The following is a 19,752-nucleotide window of genomic DNA, read 5'->3' as shown; positions in this document are numbered from 1 at the left end:
TCCACTCTAACTGATGCCATGAGCAAGTTCTACTCAACTTTGACAAAACAAAGTTTTGTTTCTAAAACCTGAATTTCCCATATGTCTTTTATTTATATATGACATCTGTCAACTAAACTGTTTTCTCTGGGAAAAAGCCTCTAGAACTGGAGCATATACTAGGAGAGAGAGAATAATGGATCTTTTATTAAAAATGTTCAAAATATTAGAGTTTTGATTCTTTTTTTTAGCTTGACGTAAATGTAGTATGATGCTCCAGAGTGCCTTTAATTTTGGTATGCACACCCCAGGAATAACATAATTCACCAATACTTGCAACTGTGTGTACCAGGCAACAAAGAATCCTGCAAATGAAATCTCACAACTAGTTTTAATTAGACAGAATTGAAACATCAGTAACAGTGAAATAATACAGTTACTTGCATGAAGAATGACAAATCAATAGTCCAAGTTTTTCCAGTTCCACACTAACTCTGTAATATTAAAACGAAGATGTTTTTTGTAAGACATAAATGCTTGTCCTCAGATTCCTACAACAAGTATTCAGTCTGGTGTATACTGACTGTCATAGCACCAGAGTGAAGGTTGCATGGCAGCCAGCTATCTAAAAGTAATCAAAGTTACGTGCTTTTTGGTTTTATTATTGTTGTTGTTTTTGTTTATGTTATCCCTAAAATTCTAAACTGAAGTTCTAATACCAACCTCCAGCTCCTTTTTTTTCTTCCTTTTTCCAAAGGACTTCTTAGATGTGCTCTTATATCTGCTAGATCTTCTTCGAATGCTGTCTCTGCCAGAGATCACAGATTCTTCAAAGTGATCTTGAAGAGTCAAATCTTCCACAAGATTTATGTTTTCCTCATATTCTTCAGCCCCTGTACCTTCACTATCTTCTGATGTGCCATCGTCTTGAATATCATTGCTACAACCCTAGTGAGAATTCAGGACATACAATTATAAGGCATTTTGAGCAGAAAAAAGGAAGAGTAAATTTTTTTTGCTCATGAATACTGCTGTTTCAGTTGTGTAATTGTGCGTTGCCTATAAGATAAATTATTTCAGTATGTAAGAGTAGACTATTTGATCCCAATTTTTTGTTCCTCTGTTCCTTTAAGCAGTCTATGGAATCCACCTGGAATCTAACACCTCTGTGGTTAGGCCATAATTATGTATTCTGTGCCTTCAACTCATGTTGTTGACATATTGTGTTGTGTAAGTGTGAAACACTTATGGATAAAACCCCCAAGAACTGCAAGCCTGTGTCTGAGCCCAGACTAGAGCAACTGAGCAGCTGCCCATTGGACAACATGCAGGAACTAGAGAGAGAAAATGGCTCCACCTACAATCATATGACAGCTTTGTGAAATGGAGAAAGAAAAATAAATAAATTTTCCCTTACCTGCTGCATTACAAGAGAATAGTAGACTCCCTTCTGCAACATGAGTTCACTGTGCGTTCCTTGTTCAACCACAACGCCTTTCTCAAATCCAGCAATAGTGTCAGCAGTCCTGATGGTAGACAGTCTGTGAGCGATCACAATGGTGGTACGTCCAGCCCGAGCCTTACAGAAACACACACACACACAAAAACCCAAAAAATCAACGTACAAATGTGCAAGAAAACAGCACAGAAATAAAACAAAGTTATTTTAGTCATTTGTGATATACAATAAAAATAAAATCAAATAAAAATCAAAGTTTCAATAATAATTTTCTTTTCTAAATTTTTTTTTCTGTCTCTTGTTTAGTAGTCTAAGGACACTTTCATTTGACTAATTTGGGTAGAGAAAGCCACGTTAATCTTTTTAGACAGGCAACACAGGTATTAAAGACTATAAGGTTATTTGACTTTTTATGAAGCTTGAACTGTTTGAGCTAAAGTGCTCATAAAGTGTTTCCATGTGAATACAAGGGTGAAGGGAAATTGTAGTGAAAATAGTTAGATCTTTCTGAAAATAAAACTAGGATAGCAAGTATATAAAGAATGGATATTTTCTTTATATACTGTCTGTGCATATTTTTGGAAGTACAACATCAGCATGATTTCTGACAAGACTTAGCAAAGTGCAGAGGAGTGGAGCACAAGTAGGGTCAGAAATGGGTTTGAGCCACTCCCTAAAGCACTTTCCCAGTCTTTTGAAATAAACCAATTTGACAATAATCCTGTTGGGATTTGGCAGAGAGAGCTGCTGAAGTCCCAGCAGGTTACATGTTCCACCCCTCTCCAGTTCCCCCCTGCAGACCACTGGCACACACAGTCCTCATGCACCAAAGTAGCATGTGCCAGGTTGTGATTGCTGTAAAGGTCAGCTTCACTTGTCCCTGATGCCTGCAGCACATGGTGGCATGGAGGCAGGAGGAGAAATCCAAGGGGACCCCATGTAACAAGCATGCTCTGTGGTCCAGGGGCCTGCTGGAAGTTACTGGCTACATCATATGGGCACAGGAACAGGGGCATGAAGAAGATGAAGGCAGCTGTAGTAGATGAATGCTTCCACAGATATTTGAGTTCTTTCACTATGCCTGCCATCAAGATGTCATTGTTGCAAGTCACTGAAAGTCTGTCACAGGAGGTCTGCAGTGCGGTTTTCATGCCTGTCCCCTAATGCACAGAGCTTTCATCACTGCAGCTGGGAGCTGTGATCAGAACAAGCAAAATGCTTTAAAAGATTCAGAGTTATCTGGAAAACAGCAGCCTACAAACAGGTGTACATGACTGCCCAGAAAGAGTGAGCACTTAATGAGGTTAATGTCTCTGCTCTTCAGCTGTAAAAATGATGAACAATATTAGCATCATTTTTTCCACTCAGGGATGTTGAAATTTGGAAATTCCATTTGGGGACTACACTGATGGATATCAAAAAGCTGTGAAAAGATGATTAAGTTATGATTCAAGGCTCATGTTGGCGTATTCCGGGAACATGCTGAAGAACGAAGAATTCTATACAGAACAGTCCACTAAATTAAATGACCTCCCTCTTCAATAAGCACTAAATGAAGCAATGAGATCCCAGAAAAGGTAAGTATGTGATAATGAAATTAAAGAACATGCAGAAGAAAGCTAAATTATGTCTGGAGCAGCAATCATTTAATGTTAAATTCTCCAGCAATTGTATCATGAATATAAAAATTAGATTATATAATATTTTTGCATCTACATGTTACCTCATATCTGTTACTAATATCGTTAGAATCAGGTGAATATAACAGACAGCTGCATTTTACCTCAGATTTAAATTGACTGGCAATGAAGATGGCAAATTCTGTATTTCCCCTGAGCCATACTAGTAATTTCTATCTCTCTGCCTAACTACTGTTATGAAAAGCAGAATTTTTCACTTAGTTTTTTAAAAAAACATTAAAAGAAATATTAGCAAAAGAAAAAACACTAGAGCCCAATCATGAAGTTCCTTTTCAGTCAAAGCCTTTAGGTTCCACTACATGTTGTTGGAAACTGCTGATGAGAGAGGGCTGTGAGGAGGGTACTGTGTGCTTATCAGAAGAGACAGGGGTAGAAGCTCTGACAGCTCTCTCTGCAGCAGCACCCACCCTAGAGCTGTGGGGCTGATAAAAAGAGGTTGTGGGGCAGAGACTCAAGTATTTGTAACTGGCTCTGCTTTTGTCCTGTGGTTTGCGCTATCTCCGAAAAGAAAGAAAATAGCCAAATACCAAGAGATGCCTGAAAATTATGAAGCAGCTATTCAATGAAGAACAAATACTAGGAATATCATATATAAATTTCTATTTATCTACCTGAAAAAGGCGATTCAGTCCTCATACCTTGCCTTGATAAGATGCCATCAGTATTTGACCAGCAAATGAACAACTATGATTTGAAAAAGAGTGCAGGTCACCTAAGCTGCAGTTCCACACGACTAAGTGTCTTTGTAATTAGTAATAATGCAAAGCCAAAAACCCTAAAAAGCAACCTGATTCCCATGTATATTTTTGATAGTTCAAACACCCTGTTAAAACACTGAAATTAATTATCCACCCAAATTTTATTTTCCAGTGTCCTCAGTTCCAGTGGAAACCTGCACTGAAAATCATACATTCATTTTTTCTTAAATGCTCTTGCACCTTTTCATGGCAGCTGGTAGTTTCAATAACACGAGTCTTACCTTATCGAGAGCTGCTTGTACTATGGATTCACTCTGAGTATCTAATGCAGACGTAGCTTCATCCAGAAGAAGGATCTTGGGATTTCTTGCTAGGGCACGAGCAATAGCTATTCGCTGCTTCTGTCCTCCACTCAGCTGAGCCCCTCTTTCTCCTACCATGGTGTTAAATTTCTGCGGAAGGAGAGAACAAAACAGAAGTTGTGGGACATCTCAAATGAAATCCACACTCCTCTGTGCAATGTAAATACTCAGTTTCTAGACAAGAGGTAGCTTGATCCACATGACTTGAGCATAGGCAGAGCAAACATGGAACTATATCCATCCAACTAGCCCTTAGTCAAACCGTCCTACCGCCACTGCACACTTTAGGTGCCTAACTTTGAACCTATGGCTCTTTAAAAACAGAATCTTTCTTGCTCACTCAGAGAGTGCTCCAAACCCTGGGTTTTCTCAAGGTGAGTCTATAAAAGACATCTCTGTATTTACTGAGGACTGCCTACCTTTCCAAAAGAATTGGAATCCTAGGCACAAACCAGGACCTACAAAGTTGCGTCCTGCACCTGAGACATCCCACACAGAGCCATGGCTTGGTTCTTACTGACTGTGGCACTTACTCTAAAAGTGGTAAGCCTCAAATGCAGCCACTGCACCCATTTCCCGTTGAATGTATAGACAGCTTCTGACAAAGGGTTTGGGATTTCTGGATCTTCTCTTTAAAAGCCCAACTCTTCCCATGCCTCATGAGATGATTAAGGATGGCAATATAGCTGTGAAGCTCTCTTTCTCCTCAGTTAAGGCACTGACATTTTTTTCCCAGACTTCAGCAGAAGCCCTTTGAGAGCAACTGAAGGTGTAATATCTAGTTAAAAAACTCACTAAACTGAAAGCTGATGGAGGCTGTAAGAATATTTTCAGAAGTTGTGGTATAATGTAAATTCCCATGCTCTCCTTCTCAGAAACAGGACACCAGCCTAAATGAACCTTCCATTTCTACACTCAACAGATGTTTGTGAACTTACATCAGGCAGTCTAGATATAAAGTCAAAAGCATTGGCTTCCTTGGCTGCTCGCTCAATTTCAGCATCAGAAATGTCTTCTCTGCCGTAGCGAATGTTCTCAGCTATTGTGGTTGCAAACAAAACAGGCTCCTGACTCACAATCCCAATATTTTCTCGTAGCCACTTTACATTAAGTGTCCGAATATCCCGACCATCTAAGGTAATCTAAGAGGAAAAGAGGGCGTTAAAGAAGTTGAGGAAATGCATTTTGTTCATAATTAGAGCAACTAATTACCATCAACTGACTTGAGTATCAGCTACAAGGTCAAGAAAGAAAAAAATGCTTTCTTTGGTAGAAAACTATGTTGGGGAGAAGCTACAACTGCAGTTTTTCTGTCCACTGCACAAGCCGGGAAATGGTGAGGGGCAGCATAAACAGAGAAGACATTGGTTTTTTGGTTTGGATGGGATTTCTTGTCTGTTTGTTTCCCCCCAATAACCATCCTGTCTGAGCTGACTTAAGACTTTTCCAGCTTCTTTGCATACTTTTTACCCAGTTCTCATGCCCCTGTGTCAGTTTGCTGTCCTCACAGCTGTGGCTACACAATTGCCTCTGTGGCTGTGCTTTGCATCAGATCAAAGAAACAGTCCAAGTTGACTGAAAAGAAAGGGAAAGTTATCTTTAATGTAGATAATTTGCAATTTGGTCATATGAACACTGGCACAGCAAAATCAGGCATGGGGGCAGGAATAAACAGCCACAGAAACACTATGAAATGTGTTGGTAACAGTCACCTTGGTACATTATGCACTGATAGGTAAACATTTTAAATATTAAACATCAAACTACTTTCAACTAGCAGTAGCAACTAAGTAGCATTCTTCAAATATCAAGAATAAAATCTAAATTTTCCTTAAAAAAAGGAAATGTGGTTTATTTTCCGCCTTTTCTTTTTCCTTTGGAAATTTCTTATGAGAAGTATTTACCATTTACTGACTGGATTTAGTGTTTAGTGGTAAAAGACATACAATGCATAATGATGGAGACTTTTGCTGTGGGTTAGCAGATAGAGAAAAAAACCTCACCAAGCAAACAACCATTTTAAAATAGGAAAATTCTCTCCAGGTTTTAGTTACCATTCAATGAAAGGGAAGCAAAATACAGCAGAACGTTGTAAGATTATGCTTTGCTTAAAGTGTACAGAATTTTAAAAGTCATTTGTTGATAAAAATTATTTAAAATTCAGATCTTGTATATATTGAAAGACTAGTGGTATTTGCTATTTGTGGCATAGTACTGTAAGAAGGAGTAGAATAACGAAGTTAAGCCAACAGGAGAATATGTTTCACTTGAAATTTAAATTGTGGAAATATGGATGATGCAGACATATGCTCAAATTCAGTAAAAATAGAAAATGAGGTTCAGTCAACATGGAAAACTCATGTTTGACCTAATAGCTCTCAGTTTTTACAGTTCACTTATAGACACTCACTTCTCCATGGTCAGGATCATAGAACCTCTGCAGCAACTGAACAGTAGTGCTTTTTCCACAGCCACTGGAACCAACTAAAGCAATGGTCTTCCCAGTTTGAACTTTCAAGTTTAGACCTTTGAGGATCTGGGAATAAAAAACCACAAACAAACATATCTTAATTTGACAAGTTTGGTTAGAGAACAGTTTGTCAAGATAACTTCAGTAACATTCAAGGCATTCGTAAGGGCTGCAATTTAAAGATATGTCAATGTTAATAAGTTAATTGTACTTGAGAATATTTTGAAGCACTGATAGGGGAAAGGTTGCATTTATGCTTGTGAAGTGTATTAGCCTTTGAAACAGGATGGTTACATGCAATCTCTCTTTTGGGAATGGTCCCTGGATCTTTCTGGGCTACCAAATCAAGCCTGGGAATTATTTGAAAAGACTGATAACTGGAACAGGCCAAGTTCATGCCAAGAAGCATTTTTTAAGAGTTCTCCTGCATAGATCATTGCATTCCAGTTCTTGGGAAAATTGCCCAGCACACTCAAATCAATGAATACAGACTTAGCCACAATACTCTAAACTTGATAGCTCATTTTCTCCAGTTTGTGTGATAGCAGGCTGGGGATCTTCCATTCTCCTGCTGTCCTTCATTTTCCAATGCTTAGCCAACGGCATAACACTCAATTATGAATCTCACAGAAAAACACTTTTCAGGTGCTAAACATGATGGCTGAGAAACAAGCTTGCCTTCTATTTTTAGAATATAAATGGTTGTTTTGACCAGGTAACTGCTGGAAAGCCTTTAGTAAATCTCATTCCTTATTGTTAACAGACTCAGCAACCTGGGAGGTAGTTAAAGATTAATGGTATCCTTGTTGCTATTTTCACATTAAGGAACATTTTACCTCAAAAGATGTCCATGTCATATACAAGTTAATGCTGTGTAGCTGCCAAAATATTTGGCTGCTATGGGAACTCCTCTTTTTTATACCAGGCCGATTTATAATTTTGCCTGCAAATGTTTTTGCAATGAGAGATTAAAACAGTGGCAATATTCCTCTCCTTTCCCTGCATTACATCCAGCAGGTTTGCATCTCCAAGAAGCTGATATCCTCATGCCTGCATTATCAAGAAAGAACCATATTCTGGATGCCACAGTATCTCCAGATGCAAATGGTCACAACCACATAATAGGGTATTTCTAACTCTTTCATCAGGCAAGGTGTTGTCAAGATTAAAACTAACAACAACTAGACTCCTTAGATCTCTTTGATTTGGTTTAACATGGACAGGGGGGATTATACTGTATTGCATCAATTGCTTGAGAGATTGTGGATAACTTTTAAATACCTTTGCTGATTCCTTTTGGATACATTAAATAACATTGATGCTCTTAGTATGGAGAGCTGCTGACTTAGATTTGGGAAGAATGACAAATATTTCTTATTTCCCGCCCATTTGGCATGCTGACTAATAACAAAGCTTATCAGTCTGAACAGCATTTTTAGGAAGAAGGACGAAGACTCTGCTCTCTAACTTCATATTTGTGATCTAAGAGGGACAGAAGATGCACTGCACCAACTTCTGTTAGGGAAGAAAGGCCAGCTCTGAGTCTGCCCTTCAGCTGCCCCAGAGTCCTGGAAACAGATTTGATGCCCAATGGGACAGGCCTCAGATGACTGAGGTAGGAAGACCCATCTGAAGAAATAACCCCAGTGATTTCTGTGTGTGAAGTCAAGTGGGAGTGGGAGTGAAGCTCCCCATTCTCACCACTAAATCAGCATGTCCAGCTTTCAATTGTTGGCATTTAAAATCTCTATTCCAATCTCTTTTTTCATCAAGTAAGCAAGAACAGCAGCAAATTCGTCTTTCTTTTATCTTTACCAAGGTGTTCAAAAGATTATAAACTGTTGAATACGGCAAAGAGGTCATACTAACTGTATCACCACAAAAGTAACTAATCACAATGAGATGATGTACATAGGTCACTAAGGGAAATTGAACTGGCAAAGAACAGGGACAACAGTTTATCAAACAGCAATTTTAACATCTGCCCAATATAACTTTTGACTTCCAAATGCATATTTAGGATGACACTTTTCAATCCATTTGACTGCATGTTGTTTTAAAGCCTACGTCACAGATAATTTTTCACATGGGATATCATAGCAACTCTGAATGACCAAGGAACTAGAAAAAGCAACTTTCTGACTTAATTGTTTAAAGTCTAGAAGTTTTAATGACAGATTTTGAAAAATCTTGTTTGATTTTTCAGAGTGCTTGTTCACAGTAATTCAGACTAGGAACAATACACGTGCTTATATTTTTCCTGCAGAAGAGAATTGTGAGCAGATACAGTGACAGTTGATCCAGAGCTTTGTGCGCTATTGAGGGAAAACTAATATCCCACCCTCCAAAACAGGAATGCATTTGGCATTCTAGAATAACAAGATTAGACAAAAATAGACATAGGCTGAAGAATTTCAGTACAGCAATTGAAACCAAACACTTACTTTAACATCAGGTCTGGCTGGGTAACTGAAATGGATGTTTCTGAATTCAATTTCTCCTATGAGTTTGTCTGGTTTGTAGCCTTCCTTAGAACTGCTGTCTATGAGCCGTTTCTGGAAAGAGGTTTTTAAAATATATTACTGTTACGTCACTTTTGGAATTATTATTCCTGCTAGCTACATTGCTGTTTACTCTCTCAGCTGCTGGTTTACACTGCAGTTTACCATGGCAGAGCTGCTGCATTTTACTCACAGGATGTTGATTACATGGGAACATGTAACTGTGAATTCTACTTTGACAAATATAGATGATTTTCAAATGCAGCAAAACCCATAGCAGAAAATCTGTAATTGCAGAACTTAACTGCACTATCTTGCAGCCAAAACATGGCCCTCAGTAATCTGTACAGGAGGATTTTGTACTCACATCAAGAAGAATAGTGCAGCCATTTCTCCATGAACTTTTTAGTCCTAATTGTTTAAATTATTTTATATACACAGATATGCAACTGCTGCATAGCATAGCAAGACTAAGATAATAATATGGAAAACCTTTTTCATAGCAACATCAGGATCACAGATTATTAATATTGTAACTTTCAATAGCACTACTAATCCATTCCTTACCAACTCCTCCCACAATAAACCACAGCTCAGCTCCTATTCTGCACATATGCACTTTTTAAAAATTAGTACAGTGCATTACCCCTGGAGCTGAAAGTCCAAGACTAGAGAAAGACCTCAACTATATATCTCAGATAAACATGCTAAGTTTCCCAAAATTCATTATAACAAATAAAGAGGCTGTTTCCTTCATATGAATTATTATGAGTTTGTGTGGTAGGCATCTATAGAGTTTATGGGTTTGGGGCTTTAGAGTGCTTTTGTTATATCTCAAAGAGGGAAAAAAAAAAAAGGGAAGGGAAGTTAAGTGTGGTTGAAAGGCTTGTATTCTATTTACTTAGCTATTTACCTTATTAATAATCTTATATACTTCATAGGCAGCTCCACGTGCCTTAGCCACACTCTCCAGGTTGGGAGCTGCCTGGCCCAGGGAGAAAGCTCCAACAAGCACAGCGAAGAACACCTGTGGGAAATGGAGGGGAGCATTGCACTTAATGCTTACCAAGTCCCCAGTGCTCAGATGTGCACTCAAAAGACTTTGGTATTTAACCCTTTTCTGATAAGTTAAATACAAAAGTCAAAGGTGCATTTCACAGTTGCTTGTGTGCACACCCCATTATCCCAGAGTAAATTATAACTACTGACACAAGCCTTTGCGGCATGAATTACTTTTCTTTTTAATGTTCTTGCATTTTCTCTTATTACAAATATCTTTCTCTGTTGTTGTCCAGATGTTCCCAAAGTTAAGAGGCTCACAAAATTTAGTCCAGATTTTCTTAACACACAATTCACTTAACATGCTGTGAGGAAGTATACTGAGGACAGAGAAAAAGTTAAGCATGTAGCTAAACTTCTGATGATAATAAGATAGTTAAATATCCTCAAACCATTACCAAAAAGAGACATATTGGTAATGTACTGTTAAACACTCTAGTAAACAACAACAAAATGCATAGAAGACACTGTGGCTAAATGAGATCTTGAGAACTTCCCCGTACACATTCAACACACCAGTGAGATCCATTTAATCTCTTTCTAGGTAGAATTTTGTTGGCAATTCAGATTACTTGTCTTCACTTCTTAACCACCAGCTCTCGGTTGTTCATCCTACTCTACAAATAGAGTCCAAGACAAGTGAGAAAAGCGCAGACACTTTTGCTTCTGCATTGATTAGGGTGGGAATACAAGGTGCCCTGTTCAAGCTTCTTGTATCAAAAGCTAGGCAAAGTGAATACCTTCCAGCTCTTTTATACCAAGTGAGTCTGTAACAGCTAATTTAGCAAGCACGTGGCAGAAAACAGATACACCACTTGTATAACTATTTTCTTGAAGTTATAGAACATTTTTCAAAGCTGGACTGATGTACTTACAATTAAGACACGACCAATGTCATAATGTTCATCCTCAGCAGTGAGCTTGGTTCCATACCAAAATCCAAGTGCATAGGACCCAAAGATAATAAATTGTGAAACACCTAGAGATATGTTGGTGGTAATGGATTTTTTCATTCCAACACGTTTAGCCGTCTCTAAATTAGCATTGTATCTGAAAGTGGACAAGGAAAAATTTGACAGGTTCTACATGGCATTCTGACTGCTATTTCCCAGTGCCCTTTTCTTAATTGAAAGGATTTATGTAATAAAACTAAAATCTCAAACAATGTACAGATTTATTTTTTGACAGAGGACTATTAGGGATATAATTAATCTGAATAAATCTGCTCTGACCTATGCTGGCAACATTGGCATACTTATATGTTATGGAAGACAAATTAAAAAAACAAACAATTGAGCATCACTTTGTTATCATGATGGAAGACACAATACCAGTCTTGAACCACTTGTTTCCTTTAATCCTGACAGGAAACCTTGAAAAAGTTTTATCAGCATATTCTACCAGAGGTATGGTTTAGTCTTTCACGTTTTAAAAAGGCAAAATAAAAATGAACCACCTCAACAACCCTAGGCACTAGGGAAAGAGGTAAAAGAAAGCAAGCTCCCTCTGATAGCAGAGTTGTTCTCTTACTGGCCATTCTGGGAAGTCACACATCTTTCCCTTAGGTTAGTTTACTGATTAATATGGCATTCATATGAAACCACAAGAATTGCACAGGAGTCACAAACCCCTATCTGCAAAGTGCCCTAGTCAGTCCCTGATAGGAGTTTGTCTGTCCCTAGTAGAAGATGTTCCTAGGAGAGCCACCAAGGGGTGTTTTTGATTTGGTGGGGGGTTTTCTGTTTGCTTTTTTGTTTGTTTGTTTTTACATTAAATGGAGGTAGAGCTTTGGAAGAGGCTGACTGGTCAGCCTCAGAAAGGAAAGGCCTTACTGTCATGGAGTTACTCAGGTATCAGTTATTTTGTCTTTAGGCAAGATAGTTTGGAGCAGCTCCTACCCTTTGATTTTCAGACACTGGTAATTGCAGAGGATAGAGAGGAGGGGAAGACAACTGATCTAGATCATCTTAGGGGTTTTTTTGCCTTTTTTACTGCATAAGCAGAAAGCGTTGCATCTTAAGAACAATTCCTAGTAAGCAGGATACAGACCTATATTATAGTCAGAGCTCAGTCCTTAGAAGCAGACAAATACAGGCTGTAGGACACTGAGCTAGGGCTGACATCACCTTAGAAATTTTGCACAACACCAAGACAAATGTAAGAGTTGAAAAATATACAAGTTTCATTAATCAGGTCTTCTGGGTTGCCTTTCCCAGCTTCATAGAATCATTTATTTGTATACCGAATGTTATTGTTTACATTTGTTATCTGATATATATGTGAATAAGTTCCTGGCCAGCCATAACCACCTCACCTTTTAGATTTGACTAGGGCCAACACCGGTCAACTACAAGTGTTATTTGCAAATCATGAGAGTAGCAAAAATCAGTAATGTGATTTTACTTAAGGCTGTTATCCAGTATAGCTTAAATATAAGTTCAAAGATCATAACAGAGCACATGTGCTATATAAGTTAAGCAACTGATCACACGCTTTGCTGTCAGACGACTAGGTGAAGACAGTCTTTCCACCACTTTCACATTAAGTTTAACTCCATATCCGAATCAGAGGGGAAATTTTAGTTCTATGCTTCAATGATAACACAAACTAAACTGTATTCGCTGGCTAGATCTAATTACGTATCTGTTTTCAGGTGATTTACAGAAAGATAAAATTACTCTAAGGAGAATCTCATTCCCTTGTCCCTTCCAAAAAAATAATTTTAAAAAAACCACAAACAAACCAAATCCTTGCAAACCAAATTCCTTTCCCATATTTTAAATTAGTTAAAAACTTACTTTGCTAATGCCTTCTGCTGTCCATTGAAAGCCACAACAGTCCTGACTGCTGTCAAAATTTCTTCTGCCACAGCTCCTGCTTTGGCGTAAGCAGACAGTTCTTTAGCAGTAAGGGATGCCAAGAGCTGGAAAGTTGAAAACCAGATGTTATTGCAGCCTACTGAAAGGATATAAATAAGATGAGATTTTAGGAAAGTGGAGGTCAACTCCTCTGAGTTCCCCCCAAATCCAGCCCAATTTATCATTGTATCCCCATTACAGTCACATGCTACACAAGCATCAGATGAGCTTCACTGCTGATCTGCTTTCATCCCAAGCTGAGGACAGCCTATGAGCTCTACTACGATGTGTGCAGGAGCAGAGAGGTGTGCCATAGCATAGGAGAGTGCCAGCAGAGATTGAAGTAAGCAAGTCAATCGCTTTACAGCCTCTAACATCCTTGTTCCTAGCTTATCTGAAATGCTTTAATGAAGAAAATAAACCCCCACAGAATCATACATAAGTATCCATTTAGGAATATGAGCCATACCCATTAATATGGCTACAACAGCACAAACTGAGAAAGTGTTTTCCTATCTGAAAGGGAAACCTCTCCAGATATTTTGCTGATTTATCTCACTACAGTCTGCAGCAGCTGTATGTATGTCCTAGGATCTACTGTGTACACAGAATGCGATTTGGTAAATTATTTGCAAGAGATGTGGTACATGTAAGTGCAGATGGAAAGCACTTGAAAAGTATGTTTTGGAAAGGAAAAGTGAGGGTTACAGGTATGTGCTTGGGCTTCCCCAATGCTCTGTATGAGGAAATCCCCATGCAAGGAAGACTCTCTGATGCACATTACCCTCCTGTAACATGGAATAAGGACAGAATATGCAGACAGAAGGAACATGACTTACAAGTATGTGCTTGGGAACGCAGAGAAAGGCTACAAAAAGAACAGAAATCATAAAGTAAATGTGGGGCCAACCTCACAACTTAGAAACCAAACCAGTTTTCTTCCATTCTCTCCCCATTTCCTGTGCATAAGAGTTGTAATGTTTTTGTGGTATTTGTTTTTTAATCCACACACACTTACAGCTGACCAAACTGCTGCCGATGCAGCAAGAAGAGGGCTGACTGACAAAACCACCAGTGTGAGCTTCCATCCATAGATGAATCCTATAATAATCCCTGTCACAAACGTGGTAAAATACTGTAAAAATATACTGATCTTGTCTCCGATGCCTTGGTGGATGGTGTTGATATCCCTTTAAATAATAATAAAAAAGATTTGTTAGCTTGGAATGCCTTTCATTGTGACTCCCTTCCCTTTCATGCTGGGTGGCCTAACGTCAGAAGCTTTGCCATTTCCTAACTGGCACAGGGACATTTCTAACCACAGCTACTGGACTCTACTATTAGGCTCTTCTGCAGCCAAAACACAGCAGAAACCTCCTGTTTTAAAGGGCTCACTTACTGTATTCTTCATCATTTTCTGCTCTTTCTATGCCCTGTCACTAGGTCATAAATGACCTAGCTCCCTTATCAGGCATCCAAATGGAACAGTACAAGTAAACAGTCAAGGAGCCTCCTCACCCAACATAACTATCTCCAAACAATTTCTTCTGCTCAGCTCTGATGCATTTTATGTTCTGAATTTTAGCTACAGACTCAGAGGAAGGGTTACCTCTATTTCATCAGAACATTATTTGGAATAACTCCATTTTTCATAATGGTCATTTTCTCTTCCCAGAACATATAAATGCTAGAGTTGAGAGTACTTTGGTTTAAGCTTCTCTTACACCTTTCAGGATACAGCTCTGTCTAAAGTTACTTTAAAATCCAGGAAAAAAGAAATTCTGCTCAAGCATACAGTCCCATAGCATCTTGAGGTTTACAGTACTTATCCCTAAGTCTATTTAAGTTTATGGAAAAGCTCCAAAGACTAACTGCCTGGACAGAGTTCAGCCTGAGATCTGACTGGATGCAAGTACAAGCTCATTTTCATTCGATAAAATGTCAGAGCTTTCAGTGTTTGTAAAACAGGAAGAGACAGCAGAGGTGTTTATCTAGTACTGACTGCCACATACTTCATGGACATCAGAAACCCAGTGTCAGGCATCTCACACCAAAAACCCTTCCAATGCATGTATCACAGATACTTCACAAATTAGGTTGAAAAGGATTTTTTTTTTTAAACTCTCTATAGGCTATTCCAGAAAGATAAATGGCAGTTTTCTTCCAAATGTCACGCTTGGTGGGGCAGGGGGGCAGTATGTGTGAAAAAAGAGCAAAACTCTCACTCTGTCAGTCTGGTGTTCAGCATTCCTATCTGGGTAGTATCAAACCAAGCCATCTCCTGATGGAGCACTGCAAAAAAGAACTTCTGCCGGATCCTTGCTGTTTGCCTCGCAGCAGCAACCAAAAATGTCCATACTTGGACGGTGCTCAGGATCAACACAGCAAAGCCAATTCCCACGTAATAGTAAGCAAATCTGGAATAAGAGAACAAAAGTCCATGTGATGCCACATGGGTGGTGTGAGAGAAGTTAGACACACAAAGCAGCAACTAGTCTTGATTTATCACACCAAATTAAATATTGAAGCCTGCGATGCATTATTGGAAAACCTTTTGAGAAGGCAAACATTTGGCTTCTGCTCAAAGAGATAACACAGTAAAAGAAAATTCTCCAATACTCTACTAACACGAAAACTATAAAGACTCTTACTTTGTCATGTCACCTTCTATATCCACACCTGGAGCTGATGGGCAGCTGGAACTGTTTACTGAAGTATCTGTCAAGGGGAAATAAAAAATAGTAATGTTTGTGAAAGTGTTATATGTAGAAGATAATTCATGGCAATATAAGGTCATCAGTTTCTTGCAAAATACAAAATGATTCAGCAAATTCACATTTAAGGAAATAATGTCAGATAATCAATACAGAAGTTGGTTATGCTCCTTACTATCTCACCCAAGTTGAAGTTCATTAATAAAGAGCACATCCAATCCTTTGGTTCTACCCTGGCTTTGTCATTAAAGAGTGATTAAAATGACTGGATTATTTCCAGCAGGATGAATGTTTCTCATTATATACTTGTTAGATGTGTACTACTGCAGAATCTGGGGGGAAAAAAGGCATCTTAGCCCTTGTAGCAAAACATAAGCAATATGCAGAGAATTCTAATTTTAAACTTCTTACCGTTTGATTCCACGCCACTTAGCACAAAGCTGTTTGTCATCTCTCCAAAGATTATGATCATAAGTGGCATTCCAGTACCATTTGCAGCAGCTGCGATCAAACCAACTATCATCAAAAGGACATCCACCCAGTCAGCATAGCAAAACTATGTGTGCATTAAAAAAAAAAAAAAAAAAGAGAGAGAAAAAGTGACATTGCACCTGACAGTTTATGTATTTGCTACAGTACAGCATGCAGAACAGCGTTGTTTTTACCAACATGTTCTAAAGTAGCAACGCTCCAGCTGACAGTAAACTCAGAATATAAGAATCTTATAGTAGTTGAACACATCTTTACATCAGTACTCAGTAAGGTTGCTAAAAGAATATTGGCAGAACATGGACTCGCCATTTGGAAAAAACTACATGTTTGTAAGTGATGATGACCTTTGTACAATATATTGCACTTTCTGTTCCATGAAGTTACTCATTTCCTAAGATAATGCCTTTACAATATAAACAAGAGTGAGTTATTGACCAAAACCTGACTTATATCTACCAGTAGAAAATTATTTTAGCAGAGATAGGTTGTATCTTCAGGCCCATCTACCCTTGTACATTTGTTTGGTTTAAAGAAGGATGTGAATTTAAACTGCCATAGCTATGCTAGGGTGGGTTAACCTGAAATCAGAGTATTTTATTCCTGACTGTCCTAACCCTCTTAATAAGGCCTAAATGGGCATGGAATAAATTAGAGAAGAATAAAACTTCTCTGTTCCAGAACAAGCAAGTCCAGAAGTAATAGCTATTTGGGAATAGATGCTGTAGAGAAAACTGACATAAAACTATACTAGAGAGCAGATCCCTCAGATGTCAGACACAGGACAAACCACTTATAACTAGAGGTAAGGCAAGGCCTGTGCAGTATATATGTCCTAGAAAGCCTCAGCAGGGGTGAGGTTCATCTTCCAACAGAACTAAGGTTGAACTGCTGTCAGTGCTACCAATCCACCAAGAGGGGAATCTGACATAACAGGGCAAAATGTAAAGAGATTTAGAATCAGTAGGTCTCAGGCTTTTTCTCGGGTTTTTTGTTGCCTATTAATTACAATTCATAAGCAACTCACAATGACAAATAAAAAAAAAAAATAAAACAGACCATTAAACTGGACACTAACCAATTCAAAAATGCCAACCATTTGTTTTTCTGACTTCTCATTTTCTTTCCTAGAGAAAAATACAAAAGACTAATTAATATAAGGACTTTTTTTTTTTTTTTTTCTCTGTAAAGCTGTACTAAACTCTTCTTTTCCTTCCCCTGCCCCCATATAACAAGCATACAAGCATCCAATGCCTTGAGTTCAAATAATACCTACTTTTTTCTCTTGGGCTTTAATTTGTCACTTTGTTCAAGATGTTCTCCATGTTGGAAAGAGGGATTGTCATATCCTTCACCTGCAGGTTCTGTTAAATAAAAAGCAGACATTTTAAACTTAATAACCTAACTATTGGACCAATTTCCTGCATCTTTCACTGCTGAGACTTTTGCATTCTAGAAATAGTTTTCTCGTGTCCTTGAAAGAGCCCAGTGAATTTTTCTTGAAAATTCCTTTCTATTCAGTTCTTCTTTACTCCAGAAAAAACTTCCACTTCCATTTCCAATAGGGAAACAAAAGTAAGAGTTAATTAATTCTTCAAACACACAAGTGAATGCAAATGAGAAGAAGACCTAATGAAATGAGTGGATTTGCTTAGAGCGAAGGTTATAACTGCACAGAAGAGATGGAAGTTAACTGAAGAAACATGTCTTTGCCTATACTAATAATCTCCATTTTTTCTTTCTATTGCAGTAGTTGCCATGTGTCCCACTTCCTTTGTGCTAGGGACTTCAGAAAACCTACATGAAAGATGAATCCTACCCTGGAAATCTCATAATTCTAAATGCATAAAATGACATGTAATAAGTATCTAAAGAAACTGATGAGCAACCGCAGTAGGGAACCAGCTGTAAAACGTGGGGAAAAAGGGGCTCCCCACAGCAGCGACTGTGGGGTAAATTTACATTTGCCTTAACTGCTGATTCACTATGAATAGAATTTTCTACATTTTCTTTTTTTTTGTAATGCCAATCAGTCTATAATAACTGGTTTAGACAACCATTTAAAAACAATAATGTACTCCCAGCTTAGCTTACCTCAGAAGTATTTTCATGCCAAGGCTAGAACCCTCCTAAACAGTTTTACCCACATAAATGACTTCTGTTGAACTTGATGGAATGATTCATCCAGAAACACTTTACAGGTGTGGCTTTAGTTCAGTGGAAACTCATTATGTTATCTCCTACAAAACCACTATAACATTAAGGAAAGGTTTATAATGCATCTTTAGATTGAGAGCTGTGGAATATATTCCTCAGACACACATAGTGTTCATGCCTACCAGCATCAGAGAGGTCCTTTCCTGTGGAATTTACAAAATGGTCCTTCATTGTTCTTCTTTGTTCTAATTTTATAAGGAAGTCGCATTCATCAAAGCCTGCACTTAAAAACCAACATTTAGAATTAGTAAATATTTAAAGAGTTCACATCCGTGAATTTTTCCATGACTCATTACATCTTGGTCTCCATTCTATTTAAATCGAACAGAAAATAAAATATGTAACAGCATAACAAAATAACTACTATTAATGAGATACTGGGAACAGTGCACACTTTTACAAGGGGACCTAGTTGAGTAGCCTGCTTTAGTAGTCTTTTATGCTAAATCCTGAGGTCATACAGAAATTATTGTAGATGATCTAATACAGAATCGAGGATTTCCCTCATTACTTTATGTTTGATTAAAACTAATTGAGCAGTCACAATATGGTCATTATTACAATGATAAAGACATGTACTCATTATGCCATATGGTACTAGGAGAGATTCAGAGGCTGTAAATGACTGGTGCTCCAAGTCTCCCTAGACTTCTCTTCCTGATACATCAAATACACTGGTCAAAAAAAACCCCAAAAAACCCAAAAACCACACAAACAACAAGAAAAACCAAAGCCCCAAACGAAAAGCCACGTGTGAATTTGATGAAGGCTAAAGTAATAAGGATAACAAAATACCTAATCGACTTCAGATTTAAAAAAAAAAAACAACCAAACCAAACAAACAAACAAACAAAAAACCCCACAAAAAACTACCCCGTTTTTGTTCGACTGCTGATTGTGCTTTCCCCCTCACGTTATTTCAGCTTACCTTCACAGCCCACGCTGCGCACACACGGGTGGGTTGGCGGCTGCAGCCACCAACAGCCGCCCCGCTCCCTGCGGGCGGATCCCCCCCAGCCCGCCCGGGTGTTATAGAGGCGGGCACCGCCCTCCCTGCTCCGGCTCGGGTTTCAGGTGATGGTCTGAGCCGCAGCCGGGCTGAGCCCTTGAGAAGATGACTCCCACCGCCCCCTGCCCTGCACACTGCGCACGGCGAGCAGCTTGCCCCCCTTGCTGGGGCTTCGCTTCCACCCTGAGCCCTACAGAAGGGTTAATGTTAGAAGAGACCACGGGAGTTCAGCCAGTC

The 19,752-nt window shown here is 38.6% G+C and overlaps 1 protein-coding gene across 1 annotated transcript in view; it reads right to left on the bottom strand.

The window, feature by feature from the left end:
• Positions 1 to 19,503, bottom strand: part of ABCB5 (ATP binding cassette subfamily B member 5) — a 32,937-nt gene extending 13,434 nt beyond the window's left edge. Inside the window, exons 1-17 of the mRNA XM_027877948.1 lie at positions 19,435 to 19,503; positions 18,629 to 18,724; positions 17,566 to 17,653; positions 17,368 to 17,416; positions 16,212 to 16,356; positions 15,738 to 15,804; positions 15,312 to 15,503; positions 14,105 to 14,276; positions 13,027 to 13,151; positions 11,104 to 11,278; positions 10,083 to 10,196; positions 9,113 to 9,223; positions 6,609 to 6,734; positions 5,137 to 5,340; positions 4,118 to 4,288; positions 1,397 to 1,558; positions 703 to 927 (exon numbers count right to left, since the gene is read on the bottom strand). Of these exons, the coding sequence (XP_027733749.1) occupies positions 703 to 927; positions 1,397 to 1,558; positions 4,118 to 4,288; positions 5,137 to 5,340; positions 6,609 to 6,734; positions 9,113 to 9,223; positions 10,083 to 10,196; positions 11,104 to 11,278; positions 13,027 to 13,151; positions 14,105 to 14,276; positions 15,312 to 15,503; positions 15,738 to 15,804; positions 16,212 to 16,356; positions 17,368 to 17,416; positions 17,566 to 17,653; positions 18,629 to 18,677 (2,175 nt within the window). The 5' untranslated portion in view covers positions 18,678 to 18,724; positions 19,435 to 19,503. The remainder of the gene's footprint in view (positions 1 to 702; positions 928 to 1,396; positions 1,559 to 4,117; positions 4,289 to 5,136; positions 5,341 to 6,608; positions 6,735 to 9,112; positions 9,224 to 10,082; positions 10,197 to 11,103; positions 11,279 to 13,026; positions 13,152 to 14,104; positions 14,277 to 15,311; positions 15,504 to 15,737; positions 15,805 to 16,211; positions 16,357 to 17,367; positions 17,417 to 17,565; positions 17,654 to 18,628; positions 18,725 to 19,434) is intronic.
• Positions 19,504 to 19,752: the final 249 nt, after the last annotated feature.

Source organism: Empidonax traillii, unplaced genomic scaffold, assembly GCF_003031625.1.
Source record: "Empidonax traillii isolate 1590-97213 ecotype Southwest subspecies unplaced genomic scaffold, ASM303162v1 scaffold35:size4298261, whole genome shotgun sequence".
Taxonomy (NCBI): domain Eukaryota; kingdom Metazoa; phylum Chordata; class Aves; order Passeriformes; family Tyrannidae; genus Empidonax; species Empidonax traillii.
Note: the sequence above shows the minus strand (reverse complement) of the source record. Positions and strands in the feature narration are given on the sequence as shown.